Source organism: Lemur catta, chromosome 13 (assembly GCF_020740605.2).
Source record: "Lemur catta isolate mLemCat1 chromosome 13, mLemCat1.pri, whole genome shotgun sequence".
NCBI lineage: Eukaryota > Metazoa > Chordata > Mammalia > Primates > Lemuridae > Lemur > Lemur catta.
The window spans coordinates 78,929,773-78,946,844 of NC_059140.1; the positions used below are offsets into that span (position 1 = coordinate 78,929,773).

Below are 17,072 nucleotides of genomic sequence, written 5' to 3' on the forward strand. Positions count from 1 at the left end.
AAGAAAGTGGCCACAATCATTGGTTTGATTGCATATTTCAGTGAAATCATGAGCAAATTGTGGCCTGATAGTAGGTTTGTACAGGGAGTGACTAGGGACACACAGAGCAATATTATGACTAGGAGTCATGGGTGTTGTTCTTACAGGTAACATATGTCTGTTAACAATTCGGAAGTTTAAGCCAGCAGAGAGAAAAAAATAGCTTCGAATATTAAAAAAAAAAAAGCATGTAAATTAAAGCATGGTAATCTTTGGTTCTGGCCATCTAGATCTTGTTCCATGAGTCATGAGTAGCAGCTATGTCTTTCATGCCTCTTGATCTAAAGGTAGAAGATGTATCTCTCTCTAAGATCATCTTCTTCTGGAAGATTCTTAAGAATCCTTAAATTGAGATCACTGGCTGGGACAGACCTTCAGTAATTTGAGGATATCTTGTGGTACTATAATTGAGAGCTGTGGAGCCAAGGAGTTTTACTGCTGTATTAGTTGAGAACAGAATCTGGCAAAGTCATTTCCATGGAGTGTTTCAATTGCAGTCTTTCTCTAATGACACTTCAAAAATAGCCAGTCACCAAATCTGAGAGCATATAGAGCTGATTAAATAGCTAGCAAGGGAAGATGGTTGTTTCCATCAGTGATAAGATTGAACAGCTCTGGAAAATTATCATCTTAATCAGAGTTATTAGAATGCATGAGAATGGATCATCTGTTGACGTATAATTCACAGTTGATTTCTGAAGATTCAGTGATTACCCAGAGAATTAGAACATATTATTATGAACAGTGAGAACTTTGACAAATCTGCATGGCCCGGTGATTTCTACCATCAAGTATACTATGATTGCCCATGATTGACAAGGATGTTGAAACCTAGAAACAAAAATCAATTTCAAACAGTCATTGTACCAGTTTTTAATATTAATATCTGAGCATGAGTCAGCCTCTTCCCAACTTAAAGTATATAACCATTGAATATATATTCATTAGTATATTTTATTTGCATATAACTAATTTACAGAGCCCAAACTGCTCTTTTGATTTGTCAAATAAATCAATTTAAAAACAAGAGTTTTCACAATAGCTTTAAAGTAAATAACATTTGAAAAATGTTGACCAAATCTAATTATTTCAATTATACTTCCTTTTTTAAGGTGAAGGAGTAAATCTTTGTGTTACCTCTTGGCCATTCCAGGAATTCAAAGATATTTTAGGTGTAAAATACATCTTATCAGTTTTTTATTATTCTGAATTTGGGACCTAAATCAAGAAGAACAATTTCTAATGATACAGTAATCATTAACTTAAATCATGATGTCCAAAGGTAAGAAATAGTTCTAGGCCCTATTGGAAGACACAGCTGTAAGAGCAATAATTGTCAGGACCTTTAATTGTTTCAAATAATGAAATTTTATTAAAAATTGTTTTAAATATGGCTAATGGCCAAGAATATATATTTAAGAGCCATCTTTTTTTGAACTTTTATGTTCTTTCCCTAATTGGAAGTACTATGGTCATTGAAAATACCAAAGATACCACCACACCAAAGCAAGTTGGGCTGTTCAGTTCACATCTCTAAAGCACTGAGACCAACTGGTTTATTTTCTTGCACAGTCACTAAGATTTTTATTCCATAGTCCTGCATTCTCACACACTTTTCCCCAATAACCATTTTACCTCAGCATGCAGTGACAGTTGTGTATGGTCTCTTTCCAAATTGTCACATAATTAAGATAATTAAATCTTAAATTTAACACATTAGCTTTGTGTAATTCACAATTTTTACTACATAACTATGCATAGTGATTATTTCAGCTGTTTTGTTTTCCTTAACGCATGACTTTTTCCAGGAAGTCGTGCACTAATTTACATGAAGCAGTGCACTGATTTATATTTTGATGCAAGGTTCTTGATCTAGCTAACTGTTCCAGAATGTTTTTGTCATTATAGCTGAAAATGTAATTCTCTAGAATAGACTCCAACACAGAGCATAAACTCCAAACCACATCTGTTGACAATGTAATCAATATTTAATGATTTTATGCAATAATAGGTCTAGAAGTCTAGAACTTCTAGCTTCTAAAACTCTTTTGAGAAGACCAAAGCTCTCCTGATTCTCAGTCTTTTCTAAGTTACCTATTGCCCATCTCCATTGGAAGCTTGTAAAGTGTACTGTTTGTCTCCACTTTTCTGAAATATCTAAATACCGTATCTTGGAGTGGGTCTATTTTCATGTCTTTGTAATGGGAACTCAGTGGACCCTTCCAGTTTTGCAAATCATATCCTTCCCAAAGTTTCCTTGAATTACTCTATAAATTTCCTTCCCCTCTTTTCTCTGTTCTTTCTGGAACTCCTAATATTTGTGTTTTGTATCTCGTGGACTCCTCCTCTAATTTTCCTGTTATTCTTTCACATTTCTCTCACTTTGTCTTACAATTCTGTGTTCGAGGATGTTTCCTCAACTTTATCTTCCATCCAGCCAGCTGAGAAGTATCTCATAGTCCTAATTCTTTGCCTTGGAGGACTTTGCTTTGTAAGTCTCATTGGTTTTTGGCTTTCTTCGCTCTCAGTGTCTGATTCTGTTTCCTTGAATCCTCTTAAATCAGCTACTTTTTATCTATTTGCTTTGTAGTTTCCAAAGTTTATGCTGTGTTCTGTCTCAGTTTTCATCCTTATGGGTTTATGTCTTAAGAATTCCCTTTACCATAATTTCATTAGGGTTTTAGGAGGCAATGAGGTTTGATGTATGTGTTCAGTGCTCTATTTTACCAAAATACTACTCAGAGGTTTTTTTGTTTGTTTTTTAAGAGAGAAGATCTCAATTTGTCACCTAGGCTGGAGTGCAGAGGCCTGTCTCACTGCAGTCTCAAACTCCTGGGCTCAAGTGATCCTCCCTAGTAACTGGGACCACAGGTGTATGCCATGTTGCCCGGCTACTTGTTTTATTTTTATTTTTTATATGGAGACAGAGTCTCGCTATGTTGCCCAAGCTGGTCTCAAACTTCTGGCCTCAAGCAGTCCTCCCACCTTGGTCTCGCAAAGTTCTGGGATTATAGGCATGAACCACCATGCTCTGTTCTTTTTTTTCACCACTCCATTGCAGCTATTTTATATTTTCATCTTACTCCTCTCATCTCTTAAAGGCAAGTGTTTCTCAGGGTTCCATCCTCTTCCTTTTGGTCTTCTTACACAACACACTTCCCCTCAACTTTATTTTTTTTTTAATGTAATGTTTTCTTCTCATAGTCAAAATTTGTTTTATATACTCCTTAAAGAGAAGTACATACACTCTTACACTCCTTTTTGAAGAAAAGTAGCATAAAAGATCATCTCCCATCTTACCTTTGCCTATTTCTTCATTTAGCCTCAGGGCTGCTACTGGTAGCCCTTTCTTTGTGACATGTTTTAATATTAAACTACTTGTTTCTACTCTTTGCTATTTTCTGAGCATGATGGACCCTTTCCAAGCTTCTGTAGTTTTGTATGTGCTGTTTCACTTTCTGGGTGTCTCATGTAACTACTGATTTGTCACCCCAGTGCCTGCCTCTTCCTGACAAACTTCTTAAGAATCTAGGTTTAAAAAGACTTTCTGAAGCTTTCTTTCATTCAATTTCTTTCACAATTCGGTTTCCATTGTGCCAACATGATGCCACAAGTGGAAAATTCCATACCTGACCTCATGTGATGAGTTACAGTCAAAACTCAGGCGTATAGCACAGTCTATTCAGAGAACCCAAGGGAAAACAGGTATTCTGGTGATGCTACTGTGCTGCTTGGTTACCCCGAACACATTATTTTTTCACACTTTTAATGGTATGTCATATTTTTTACTCTTAAGTACTTATATGTGAGTAAGTGTAAGAAAATGATGACTTATCGGTAGCATATAAATTCAAAGTCAGGAATCATGGTGAGGTGATGCCAAACAACCACAGATTGTCCACATGGGTGGCTGAGATAGTGACACTTTTGCTTTCTGATGGTTTAGTGTACACAAAATTTGTTTCATGCACAAAATTATTAAGACTACTGTATAAAATTACCTTTAAGCCATGCATATAGGGTGTATATGAATCATAAATGAATTTCATGTTTACACCTGGATTCCAGATATTCCAGTATCCCCAAAATTCAGACATCTGAAACACTTCTAGCCCCAAGCATTTCAGATAAGGAATGCTCAACTTGTAATTATTCATTCATCCAATCTATTTCCACTGGATCTTTACTGAAACTAGGGAACAAATCTTTATCTCCTTTGTTGTCTTTTACTTAAAAGAGTGTGCATAGGTAGGTAAATGTACTGTGTAAATGACATAGTACTATTGTTTTATGATATAGGTACATTAGGTGATTTTCAGGTAGAGCTTGCCTTTTTTATAATTGAAAATTTTAAAGTTATGTGACATTCTTCCCATTGCACATTTCTTTCTATTAATTTACTTTTATAAAGCAAAAAACATGTAATTACTTGGCATGAGGGAGAGGACTTATTAAGATTAGAATTTTTTTAGTTCATTGAGGAGAAATTGTCCTACATTAACTTGGCCATTTTTAAATAAGAGGAAGGTGGTGCAGGTGTTAAGGAGACGAATGAGTAAGTCTTTGATTTAAATTATTTCCTTTCCCACTTTTCCCTTGGAGGGCTCAAGTCTAGGATATTATCCTCAAACACTAGATATAACAGAATGTATTGTACTGCTGGGTTAATCATCTGGTTAAATCAATAACCATGCACATGAAAGTGTCTAATAGACTTATTCTGATCCCACTTTTATTTTTGTGAACTTAAAATATTCTTTCTTTCAGAAATCATTCAGACTTCATGAGCGTTGCGTATTCTTAATGTCTTTCTTGTATGAGGGTGCATGGTGCTTTACTATTATTAGAGAGTATGTTATAAAGCTGATTGTCATACAACAGATCTTTTTGTAGAGAAATAATGTTACTGGGATTTGTTTTCTCCACTAAGGATTTGGTATAAAATATGTTGTAAAAACAAAAATAAAGCAATGTAAGTTTTAACAATTTAAAATAATAAAGTATTAAGTGGACTTAATTGATTTTGTAAGAGGTTATGAATTTGCTTAATCAAACTTCCACTCTACTGAGATCTCCAACCCTATCACTGCCCTTCTGTTTAGTATATAACCTCATCTCTCATTTTAGAAAAAGATGAAAGTCATCAAAATGGGAACTCCCCCTAGCTTTTTGCCTCTTTCCATCTGTGTCCATCCTTTTCTCTGTCCTCTTTCTTCTATTAATTGAAATAGATGTTTCTTTTTCTAGCCCTGAATCTAATTAATTTCTCTCCAGTGTTTCAGGGTCTTTTGCTCTCTTGACTTTTCCCTCTCACTCCTGTATCAGGAGCTCCTTTGCTCTGGGTTCTTTCTGTCAGCACTTAGCATTCTCGTCTCATCCATCTTGAAAAATTATTAATTCTTTAACCTTGTGTATTACTCCTTGTTTTCTCCCCTTCAAAGTGTCAGCTACGTACATTGTCTCAGTTAACTTCTGTTCCATTCACTCCTGAGCCCTCTGCAATATAGACTCTGCCACTACATCCCTGCAACTGTTTTTGCCTACTCCACTGTCCCCTGGTGACTGCGTCATTGTTAAATTCAGTAGATGCTTTTCAATCCTTATCTTATTAGATCTCTTTGCAGTTTTTGGTATTACTATTCTGCCCATTTTGAAAATCTTATTCTTGACAATCTTTTTGGTCCCATTGCATCTACTTTCATGACTTCAATGACTGTGTTTATGGTATTTACAGAAAATCTGTATCTTCAGCCCTCTCTTGAACTTTAGTGTTTATTCAGCTTGCCGTCAGGCATACCTACTTAGCTGTCTCACAGGTCCCCAAAACCCAGCCTACACATAATGGAACTATCTTCCTCTTCTCCCAAATCTTTCCCTCCTACCTTGTTTCGTTGAATAATGCTGTCATTAACCTGTTGGCCAAGGCAGAAATGATGATCTCTGACTTACCTCCAATAGTCAATCATAAAGTACTGTGTTGGCTCTACTGCATCTCTCTCTACTCTGTCTATTCCCTGTAGTAAACATCATTCTTCAGTAGCCACCATCATCTCTCACTGAATAATTTTAATACTGATTAACTTTAACTGTTCTTTCTGCCTCCTGTCTGTATTTAATTCCCCTAAGCATTCACAGTGCAGCCAAAGACATATTCCTGAAATAAAATATAATTGATATTCTCTTGTTTAAAGAAGCCCTTCTTGTTCTTGTAGTAAAAAGACTTTCATGTTCTGGTTCCTAATTTTACCCCAGTCTCATCTCCAGTTATGTACAGTATCTGTTCTCCCTAAAATGCTTTATTTTGTCTTACCTCATATTCCTTCACTCTGTTCTCCCTTTTAACTGATACACACTTACAAATACACACAAACAGAGCAATTCTCAAAGTGTGATCTGGGGATCCCTGGATGCCTCTGAGATCCTTTCAGAGAGTCTGCAAGGTCAACTATTTTCATATTAATAATAATACTGTGAAATTATTTGCTTTCTTTCATTCTTACTCTAATGAGTGTACAGTGCATTTCTTTTAGAGGTGATGTAATGTGTGATGACACCATTGCTGTGGTGACTAGTAGATACGTGATTTTGTACTCTGTGATTTAAGAAGTTCTCTTTTAAAAAAATTTTTTTTCATTTTTCTTTTCTTTTTTTTTGCTCGACTTAGATCCCATTTTTAAATTCTCATATGGTAAATATTGATAGATACAACAAACAAAAGCTCTTCAGAGTCCTCAGTAACTTCCAAGAAAGTAAAGGGGTTCTTAATCCAAAAGGTTTGAGAACAGCTCTTAGGCTTCGGTTAGATGGCATTTCCTCTGAGAAGTCTTTGCTTGAGTCATCTAACATAGTAACCTTTGGATAACCTCTGTGGTTTGCACTTACTCTATTATAGCACTTACCATATTGTATTATGGTGGGTTAATTGTTTATCTGTCTAGGCCAGTGGACATAGAAAACTCCATAAAAGAAGGAATTCTGTTGTATTCCCAGAACCTAGCACAGTTCTGGATATATAGTAAGTGCTCAATAAATAATAAATAAATTAAATAAATCAATAAATAAATGTTGAGTGAGTCTCTTTGAAAGTATTTGGACATGACCTGTTCTAGGTTATTCATTATCAGATTATGATGACTATAACATGTTTTAAATTATAACTATTTTGTACTTTAGGGATACATTCATTTGTTAACTTTTTTTGACCTACCAATACCAGAATAGGTTTTATAATAGAAAGCAAGTTTTATTTGATGTGTGTTATGTTCACATATTAGAGCAAAAGGAACCTATTGCTTGGAGTCAGGAGCTCTATATCTGAATCTGTGTCTTCCACAAATAACTATGCAGCCTTGGACAAGTCTTTTTATTCCTTTCAAGTTAACTTCCCTTATCAAATAATGGGATTAGACTAGGTTATCTAAAAAGTTTTTTCTGTGTGACATTATATGATTATGTGTGAAGGTGTCAATGTGTAGTAAATGTAATTTAATTTATTAAAAATGTGTATATATAGATTTGTCTATATTAAAATAACTTTGTTTTTACAGGAAGGATGATAAAGACTATGCTTTAAAACAAATAGAAGGAACTGGGATCTCTATGTCGGCATGTAGAGAAATAGCAGTAAGTGAAGTTCTTTTTATCGTCTTATCAGCTGACTCATGAGTGTGTCAACTATATAAGTCTCTGTATTGTATTTGTCACATTAATTAGAAGTTGATGAATATTTGTCATATCAACTATAGAAAAACATCTTTTTTAAGGAAAAGAAAAGAGAGCATGTAGTTCTAGCAAAAATTGCTGTATAAATTCATTTATTTGGGGTAAAGTTAATCTCAGTTATTTATATAAATATTTATTTTCCCAATAAATGTCAGTAATAGTTAAGGGTCCAGTTGTTATTTCATTGAATGCAGTGAAAGTGGTATGTTAGTCCTTATAATATTAATATTTCTATTTTAATAGGGTAGGATATGTCAAATTACAATGAGAGCATATTATTTGATTTTCATTGGTTGTATATATCTGTTCATTTGAGTATGTAAAAATTTACGCCTTTTTATTTTGAAAGCAATTTTCCATATTGTAGTTAGAATCTCATTTTGATTCCAAGGGAAGTATTCTTTGTGTTAATGCATTACTTAATAATTATCTATACATTTCAATTAAACATTACTTCCTTGAGATTTTTCTTTATTTTTTACTGTTACAAAACTGTGGGTCCAAATTGTCTTTCCTGTCTTTAATCAGAATATTCTTGGATATATATTATAATATTTGCTTTCATTGCACTCAGTGCCTATATGTACCCATAGATGCAGGCTATTATGACCTGGAAGTATTAATTTAAATAATTTTGCAAGTTTAGCAGATTCTGTACTAGTGGGTCTTCATCCAACAGGCATTTATTGTTGTACCATGTTGAAAAAGATTAGAGTAGGTAAAAGTAAAGAATCATAGGACAAATCAGGGTCTCTGGCCTCAAGTATTTATACTCTATTAAGGAAAGAGACTCACAGATCTTACATGTCCAGTACTGTGATAAAAATATATGGGAATGGGAGAAGGGTGTACATCTAAAGTAGAGTGGAGAATCAAGGAAAGTTCCAGGTTTTGGAGCACATATAAGAATTTCTCCATGAGGAAAGAAAAGGGGTGAGATGGAGGACATTATTAACCAAAGGAATACCATCCTGGAAGATGTATTTCATTTAATTGATAAATTTCTTGTACTTTTGAAACTTGAGACCAGATATCTGTACATTAAGTTCTTCCACATCTATTGTATATATATACTACTCAGTTTTAAAGAATTAGAAGAACTATGGTCAGTGATGTTAGCAGTCAGTAGTGATTACCCTTGGAGGGAACATGGAGCTTTCAGGGTGCTAGTAATGTTGTGTGTCTTGCTCTTACTCTGGGTCTAGTTACACGAGTTTAATATGTGAAAATTCATTGAGCTGTGCACATATCGTTCACATGCTTTTCTCTTATTTATAATTCTTTAAGAAAATATGTTTTTAAAAAGTAAAATTCTTCTCGATTGAGAAGCAGACATGCTTATCTTTACATATATGTTGATAACTATAAATGGAGTTAAACACAGAAATATGAAAGCCTACTTTTAATCTACTTGATCATGGTTCGTCAATCTAAGATGAGCAGATTTTAATTTTGATGGAGTCTAATTTACTAATTTTTCCTTTTATGACTATTGTTTTCTGTATCTGGCTGAAGAAATCTTTATATCCACTGATTGAAAATATTTCCCAATGTTTTCTTCCAGAAGCTTTACAGTTTTACCTTTACCTTTTATTCTTAGTCTATGACATGTTCACTTAATTTTTGTTTGCGGTATGATGTAGTTTGAGTCTTCTCCTCCCCCATATCAGTATACAGTTGTGGCATCATTTTTGGAAAACATTCTTTGCCATAGAATTCCTTTGACACCTTTGTAAAAAAAGAAGATGACTATATAAATCTATTTCTGGGCTCTCTATTCTGTCCCAGTGCTCTCTCTGTCTAGCCTTGTGCTAATACCAAATTACTCTACCTTTACAGCAAGACTTGGAAGTCAGGTCATGTAAGTCCACCAGCTTTATTCTCTGTCAGAATTGTTTGGGCTATTTTAGGTCCTTTCCATTGTCATATAAATTTTTTAATCAGCTAGTTAGTTTCTTTCTTTTTTTCTTTAAATGCCTGTTGGGACTATAACTTGGATCAATTTGAAGAGTAATAGTGTTGAAACTTTTAAGCCAGTGGAAAGATATACTTCTCATTTTTTAAGGTTTCTCTTTAATTTCTTTGAACAATGCTTCACAGTTTTCAGTGTAGAGGTTTTGCACACTTTTGTTAAATTTGTTCTTCATGAATGAATTTGAAATATGAAGTACTTCATGTTTTCTAGCACTGTAAATGGAATTTTTATTATTTTTTTTTACTTTTTCTTATTTATTTATTTTTTTTTTGTAGAGAACAGAGTCTCACTCTTTTGTCTGGGTTAGAGTGCCATGGCGTTAGCCTAGCTCACAGCAACCTCAAACTCCTGGGCTCAAGCAATCCTTCTGCCTCAGCCTCCCAGAGTGCAAGGATTGTAGATGCAAGCCACTGCACCCAGCCAGTTTAAAATATATAGAGAGAGAGATGGATAGTGTAGTGTATATGCTGAGGCATTTCTAAATTCACTGGTAGGTTTTTGGTGATTCCTTGGGATTTTCTACATAAATAATTATGTCGTTTATGAAAAGGGATACTTCTACTTTTTTTCATATGTATGTATTTTGTGTGTTTTTGTTCCCTTACTTTACTGGTCAGGGTATTTCACACAGGTTGAATAGTGGTGAGAGCAAGCATCTTTGATTTATTCCCAATCTTGGGGGAGGTGTTTTTACTTTCACCATTCAGTATGATGATCACTATAGGTTTTTCACAGATGCCATTAATCAAGTTTAGGAAGTTCCCTTCAATTCCTAGCTAAGTCATTGAATTTATTGGCACAAGATTTTCCATAACATTTCATTATGATCTTTTCCTATCTATGGGTTCTATAGTACTATCCCACTTTCATTGTTAATATTGATAATTTATGTTTGTTTTATTGATTTCTACTCTTTATTATTTCCTTCCTTCTCCTTTGGGCTTACATTTCTTTATCTTCATAAGTTAGAACCTTAGGTCATTGATTTTTAAAATATTCTTTTCTAAGATAAGTATTTAAAACTATGTGTTTCCTTCTAAGCTGTGTTTTACCTGTATTCCACAAATTTTGTTATGCTGTATTTTCATTATCATTTAATGCAAAATATTTTCAATTTTCTTTGTGATTTTTTTATGTCATTCATGAGTTATTTAGAAATATATTGTTCAATTTTTAAATATGTAAGGCTTTTCTAGATAATTTATTGCTAATGATTACTAATTTATTTTCATTGTGGTCAGGGAAGAGAGACCCTATATTTTAGAGATACACAATGAAATATTTATAGGTGAAATTATATGATATCTGGGATTTACCTCAAAATAATCTAGAGTAGAGTGGGAGGAGTAAGTATTAGTATAGATAAAACAAGATTGGCTGTGAGTGGATAATGGTACAGAATGTTTTAATAGTCCATTTACTTTTGGAATTTATATAACAAAAATTTAAGAAAAAAAGAATTCCCATCTTTTCTGCTAAGTTTTATCAGACCTTCCCTTCCATTTATTAATTCTTCCCCAAAGAAATCTTCTGTGTCCCCATCACTTAGCTCCATTATTTTCTATGATCACACCCAGTTTGTTTCTTTAATAACACTCATTACAAACTGTAATTATAAGGGGGTTCTTTTTATTTGTTTGTTTGTTTACTTATTTATCTGTTGCCCCCACCCCCTCTAGACTGTAACACATTTTTTCACTAGTGTGTTCTAGGTCTATTATAGTTCTTGTTCCATAAGTAATTGTATTAATAGAAGGGAGGGAGGAAGAACAGAGCTCTGACAATTTCTTCTAAAAGCAAAGAGCATTGTGTATCTTCATTTTATTGTATTGTACATTTCCAGAATTTCCTGTGAGCTGGAATTCCTTTAGCTTATTTTTCAAACTGTGATATCAGTGGCCCATCAGAATTCCAAGAGGCTACCTTGTAGTTGGGATGGGGAAGCAAGATACAAAGCTCCAGACTGTACTTTTATAACGTACCCCTGCTTTAACCGTAACACATCAGTTTTGGTCAATCTGCAAGAATTGGGTTGAAAAAAGTTCCATAGCTCTAAAAAAAATAGAAATTATTTTGCAATTATTTTTCTTATTTTTTTACAGTGATTTCAACTCAGCCATCACCATACTGATGGCATACATTTAGAATTTATTATCTTTGTTGTGTTGTGAAATTTTAATATTAGAACACAATGTAGCATGAGACTATTAAAGGCTTTTTAACCCGTTTTCTCACTCATCACATAAGTGGTATTGACAAAACACAGTTTTAACTATTATTAATTTGTGTTTTATTTATTTGTGCTTTAGAAGTTCAAAGTAAATGTGATATTTTATATGACAATTGTAATGAATCAAGTTCATGGTGAAAAATGTATTGAAAGCAGTAATCTTAGTACCCAAAAAGTTATAAGATTTTTTTCCCCCAACAGAATTGGGAAAAACAGGTGGTTTCTGCAATGCAAATCGTTGTATGAATGTATTTAAACCTTACCATTTTCCCTAAAAAGATTTTAACATAAAATCTTCAAAAAGGCAAAAAATAATGTCTAAACTGTTAAGAATGAGGAGCTACATGCTCTGGCTCTGTACGGGATTATGCAGTGCTAAGATTCTGTTTATCACAAAGGAAAACTGGAATGCTCCCCAGTGTCAGAGCATCAACCACACAGTAGTGTGTGTACTTAGTAAGACCCTCACCAGACTCTTTGGGCTCTTATCCTGGCTCTGCCACTCCACTAGCTTGTAGCACCCAAAGCAAGTTACTTAATTTCCCTGTGTTTCAGTTTCCTTATTTGTAAATGGTAATAATAATGGTATCTCATAGAGTTGTTGTGAGTAGCTTAGAACATTTCTTAGGGTATAATAAACTCGCAGTAAATGTTAGCTGCTCTCATTAGCTGCTACAGTCACAGTGCTAGAATTGCCTGCTTACTTGTATTTATCTCCTAGAGGACTTAAATAAAAGGTCTTACAGCATCTGATATCCCTGGGACCTGGCAGTACATCTTCCACGGTGCCTACCATGTAGTAGGCATTTAGTGGTAAATGTTGGCTCTGCTAAATGTAGCACAGCTCCCTGGTCTTTTGGAAGTCTTTAAATATAAATATTTACTTAGAGGTGATTCTCCACTGAGATTTTAAGTTCCATTTCTAATCCCACAGTGGACATTCTCTTTTAATCCCAAAGTGGCCTATCTATCTCCTAATATATCTCCCTAAAAGTAAAAAAATACCTAATATGGTGTTTTGCTTACTCAGTAATAATACTAACTGTACTAGTTGCCAGGGTTGCCATAACAAAATACCACAGACTGGGTAGCTTAAACAACAGAAATTTATTTTCTCATGGTTATGGAGGCTAGAAATCCCGTATCAAGGTTCTGGCAGGATTAGTTTCCTCTGAGTCCTTTCTCCATGGAAAGATGGCCTCTCCCTTTCTGTCTCTTCAGGTGGTCATTCCAGGGACACCCCTGGTCTTCTCTTATTAGAAGGACACTGGTCAGATTGGATTAGGACCTACTCTAAAGGCCTCATTTTAACTTAATTACCTCTTAAGAGGCCTTATCCCCAAATACAGTCATGCATCGCTTAATTACAGGCGTATGTTCTGAGAAGTGCAGCGTTAGGTGATATCATTGTTGTGCATTCATAGAGTATACTTACACAAATCTAGATGGTATAGCTTACTACACATCTAGATTGTATGGTATATATAGCCTATTGCTTCAAATTGTGCTACAAACCTGCACAACATGTTACTGTACTATTATAGGCAATTTAAGATAATGATAAGAGTATTTGTGTATCCAAATATATCCAAACATAGAAAAGGCACAGTAAAAATACAGTGTAAAAGATTGAAAAAACAAAAAAAAGGTACATCTATATAGGGCACTTACCATGAATGGAGCTTGCAGGACTGGAATTGTTCTGGATAAGTGAGTGGTAAATGAGTGTGAAGGCTAGGACATAACTGTACACTACTGTAGACTTTATAAACACTGTACACTTAGACCACACTAAATTTATAAAAAATAGTGTTATTTAATAATAAATTAACCTTACCTTACTGTAACTTTTTTATTTTATAAACTTTTTAATTTTAACTTTTAGACTCTTATAATGACATTTAGCTCAAAACACAAGCACATTGTACAGCTGTATGAAAATATTTTCTTTCTTTATATCCTTGTTCTGTAAGCTTTTTTCTATTTTTAAAAGTTCTTATTTTTATTTATTTATTTTTTTACTTTTTGAACGTTTTCGTTAAAAACTAAGATGCCAGGCCGGGCGCGGTGGCTCACGCCTGTAATCCTAGCACTCTGGGAGGCCGAGGCGGGTGGATCGCTCGAGGTCAGGAGTTCGAGACCAGCCTGAGCAAGACCCCGTCTCTACTGAAAATAGAAATAAATTATCTGGCCAACTAAAAATATATATAGAAAAAATTAGCCAGGCATGGTGGCGCATGCCTGTAGTCCCAGCTACTTGGGAGGCTGAGGCAGTAGGATCCCTTAAGCCCAGGAGTTTGAGGTTGCTGTGAGCTAGGCTGATGCCACGGCACTCACTCTAGCCTGGGCAACAAAGTGAGACTCTGTCTCAAAAAAAAAAAAAAAAAAAAACCTAAGATGCCAACACACACATTAGCCTAGGCCTATGCAGGGTCAGGATTATCAATATCTCTTCCACCTCCACATCTTTTTTTTTTTTTTTTTTTTTTTTGAGACAGGGTCTCGCTCTGTTCCCCGGGCTATAGTGCAGTGCCATCACCATAGCTCACTGCAGCCTCCAACTCCTGGGCTCAAGCGATCCTCCTGCCTCAGCCTCCCAAGTATCTGGGACTACAGGCATGCACCACCATGCCCAGCTAATTTTTTCTATTTTTAGTAGAGATGGGGTCTTGCTCTTGCTAAGGCTGGTCTTAAATTCCTGTCCTCAAACAGTCCTCCCACCTCAGCCTCCCAGAGTGCTAGGATTATAGGTGTGAGCCACTGTGCCTGGCCCACCTCCACATCTTGTCCCATGGGAGGGTCTTCAGGAGCAGTAACACCCATGGAGCTGTCATCTCCTATGATAACAGTGCCTTCTTCTGGAATATCTCCTGAAAGGCCTCCCTGAGGCTGTTTTACTGTTAACCACCCCCCATAAGTAGAAGGAATGCACTCTAAAATAATGATTAAAAAGTATTGTAAATACATAAGCCAGTGACATAGTTGTTTATTATCATTATCAAATATTATGTGCTCTACATAATTATGTATGTTAGACTTTTATATGACAGTGCAGTGGGTTTATTTACACCACCAACACCACACACGTGAGTAATGTGTGATGCTATGATGTTACAAAGGCTACGAGTCACTCGCCAGTAGGAATTTCTCAGCTCCATTATAATCTTATGGGACCACCGGCATATATACTATCCATCATTGACCAGAACATCGTTATGTAGCACATGACTATATAGTCACAATCTAAGGTATTGGTGGGTAGGGCTTCCACATATGAATTTTAGGTGAACACAATTCAGTCCATAACACTATTTTATTAACACTACTATAGTAGTAGTTACCTACTCAATAGTAAAATCATTACCCTAGTAGATTTGTTGTCTGGCTAATCAGGTGGATTTTTTAAAAAACAGATATTTTTAAGAAGTGGATTAATTTCATGATGACAGCAGTGATCTCTTAGTCCATAGATTAGAAGCCAAAGAGTATGTTGTACCAGCCTCCTTTAGTTTAGTTATATATTTGGTTAATTCATACATTCATTTATTTATATATTCACCAAATACTTAATAAGGGCCTCCAGGCAGTATGTCAGGAGCTAGCCATGCAGTGGTGAGAATGCTTACACAGTGCCTGCCACCGTCAAGTTACCTGCACGGTATATATTGAAAACATTTGTGTCTCTAGATTATAAAGAGAACTGTTCCTCCAGGATATTAGCTCTTGGGAGGGATTGGTATTAGACCACAGTAGTTAGAAGTACTAACTTTGTGTTTTAAAAATTAGTTTTTAAAAGCCTTAAAGTCCTGGTTCTACCATTTCCTAGGAATGTGGCCTTGACAGAATTATGTAACCCCCTTAAACCACTGTTCTCATTTGTAAAATAGGGGTTGTATAAATATTTCATAGGGTTAATACATGATTAAGTGAGATAATGCATGTCATATGTTAGTACCATACTTGGTACCTTGGAAGAGCTTAATAAAATAGTTACTGTTGTTTCCTTTTTTTCAGTATGGGAGCAAAACCTCACATTAGAGGTGAAATTCAGGAGACATCTAAGAATAACTTGATATATGTAGGTTTCTAATAATTGTAGAGATCTTTTGCCAATGCTTTGGGGTTTGTGTGTTATAATTTATACCCTGCCAATTTTCAGAAAGGATTTAAAGTAGCTGTCTAGCTTAGGAGTGTGTTCTGGAGGCAGAAGGAAAAACACTGAACTAGACGTAATACTACCTTAGCACTAGAATTAGTTCTTTCAGCTAGCTAGAAGATCCGGGGGGACTGCAAAGTCTAGCCTTTTTTCTGTCAGATTATTTGCTTTGTTTATTAATTAGAAAATGGTCATTTAGATACTGACTGTTAGGTTCCTGAGGATTGGTATATAATCTGTAAAGTCTTATAAGTTTGAAAATTATATTCTAAAAGCAGAAATATATAACCTGAATTTAACCTTGCTCCTGGGTGAAATAATTATCACTCTCTCCAGAGGATAATCTTTAATATGTGACTTAGTGTTTAGTTCATTCAGAGTCTTTCCTTTGCTGGAATTGATCTCAGAGCCCTCAATATACTGTTAACACTGCATTTACATTAACTCTTATTTTGGTGTCAGTGTTCTTATAAAAGTCACTGAAGTCATAGTTCTAAGACCTTGACTTTCTCACATGGCTGTCCTGAATGTGGAGCACATTTGGAAGGCACCGTGTAAATCTGTTTTAACTGATAAAGGCATAGTACCGGCTTCATAAGAAGCTTTTTCTTATTGTTGCAATTGTATTTGGTTTTGTTTGGCATGGGCAGGTGTGCTTCTTAACTGGATGGATGTTAGGGCTCTTTTGGTTATCGTATTAATAAAATAAGGAGATAAAAGATTTTAAATGAAATAAAATCCTTTTAGGAATGAGAAAGGTTAAAGTCATGAAAATGTGCTCTACTTGGATGCTGCTATGTGTATAAGTTGTTACTTTATTATTTTATGGAAAAGGTATAAAATTTTAATCAACTTCATGTAATTTAAATGCCTGAAATTAGGTATTCTATCTGAGTTACAGATCTTAATTTTCATCTGATACTTAGTGTTGATCAATGTTTTCTAATGTT

At 34.8% G+C, this 17,072-nt stretch overlaps 1 protein-coding gene across 3 annotated transcripts in view; it reads left to right on the top strand.

The window, feature by feature from the left end:
* The window catches only part of CDK8 (cyclin dependent kinase 8), a 96,631-nt gene that overhangs the window by 33,030 nt on the left and 46,529 nt on the right, over nt 1–17,072 (top strand). For all 3 annotated transcript variants that reach the window (XM_045567597.1, XM_045567598.1, XM_045567599.1), the window contains exon 2: nt 7,587–7,662. In XM_045567597.1, coding sequence (XP_045423553.1) covers nt 7,587–7,662 — 76 coding nt within the window. The remainder of the gene's footprint in view (nt 1–7,586; nt 7,663–17,072) is intronic.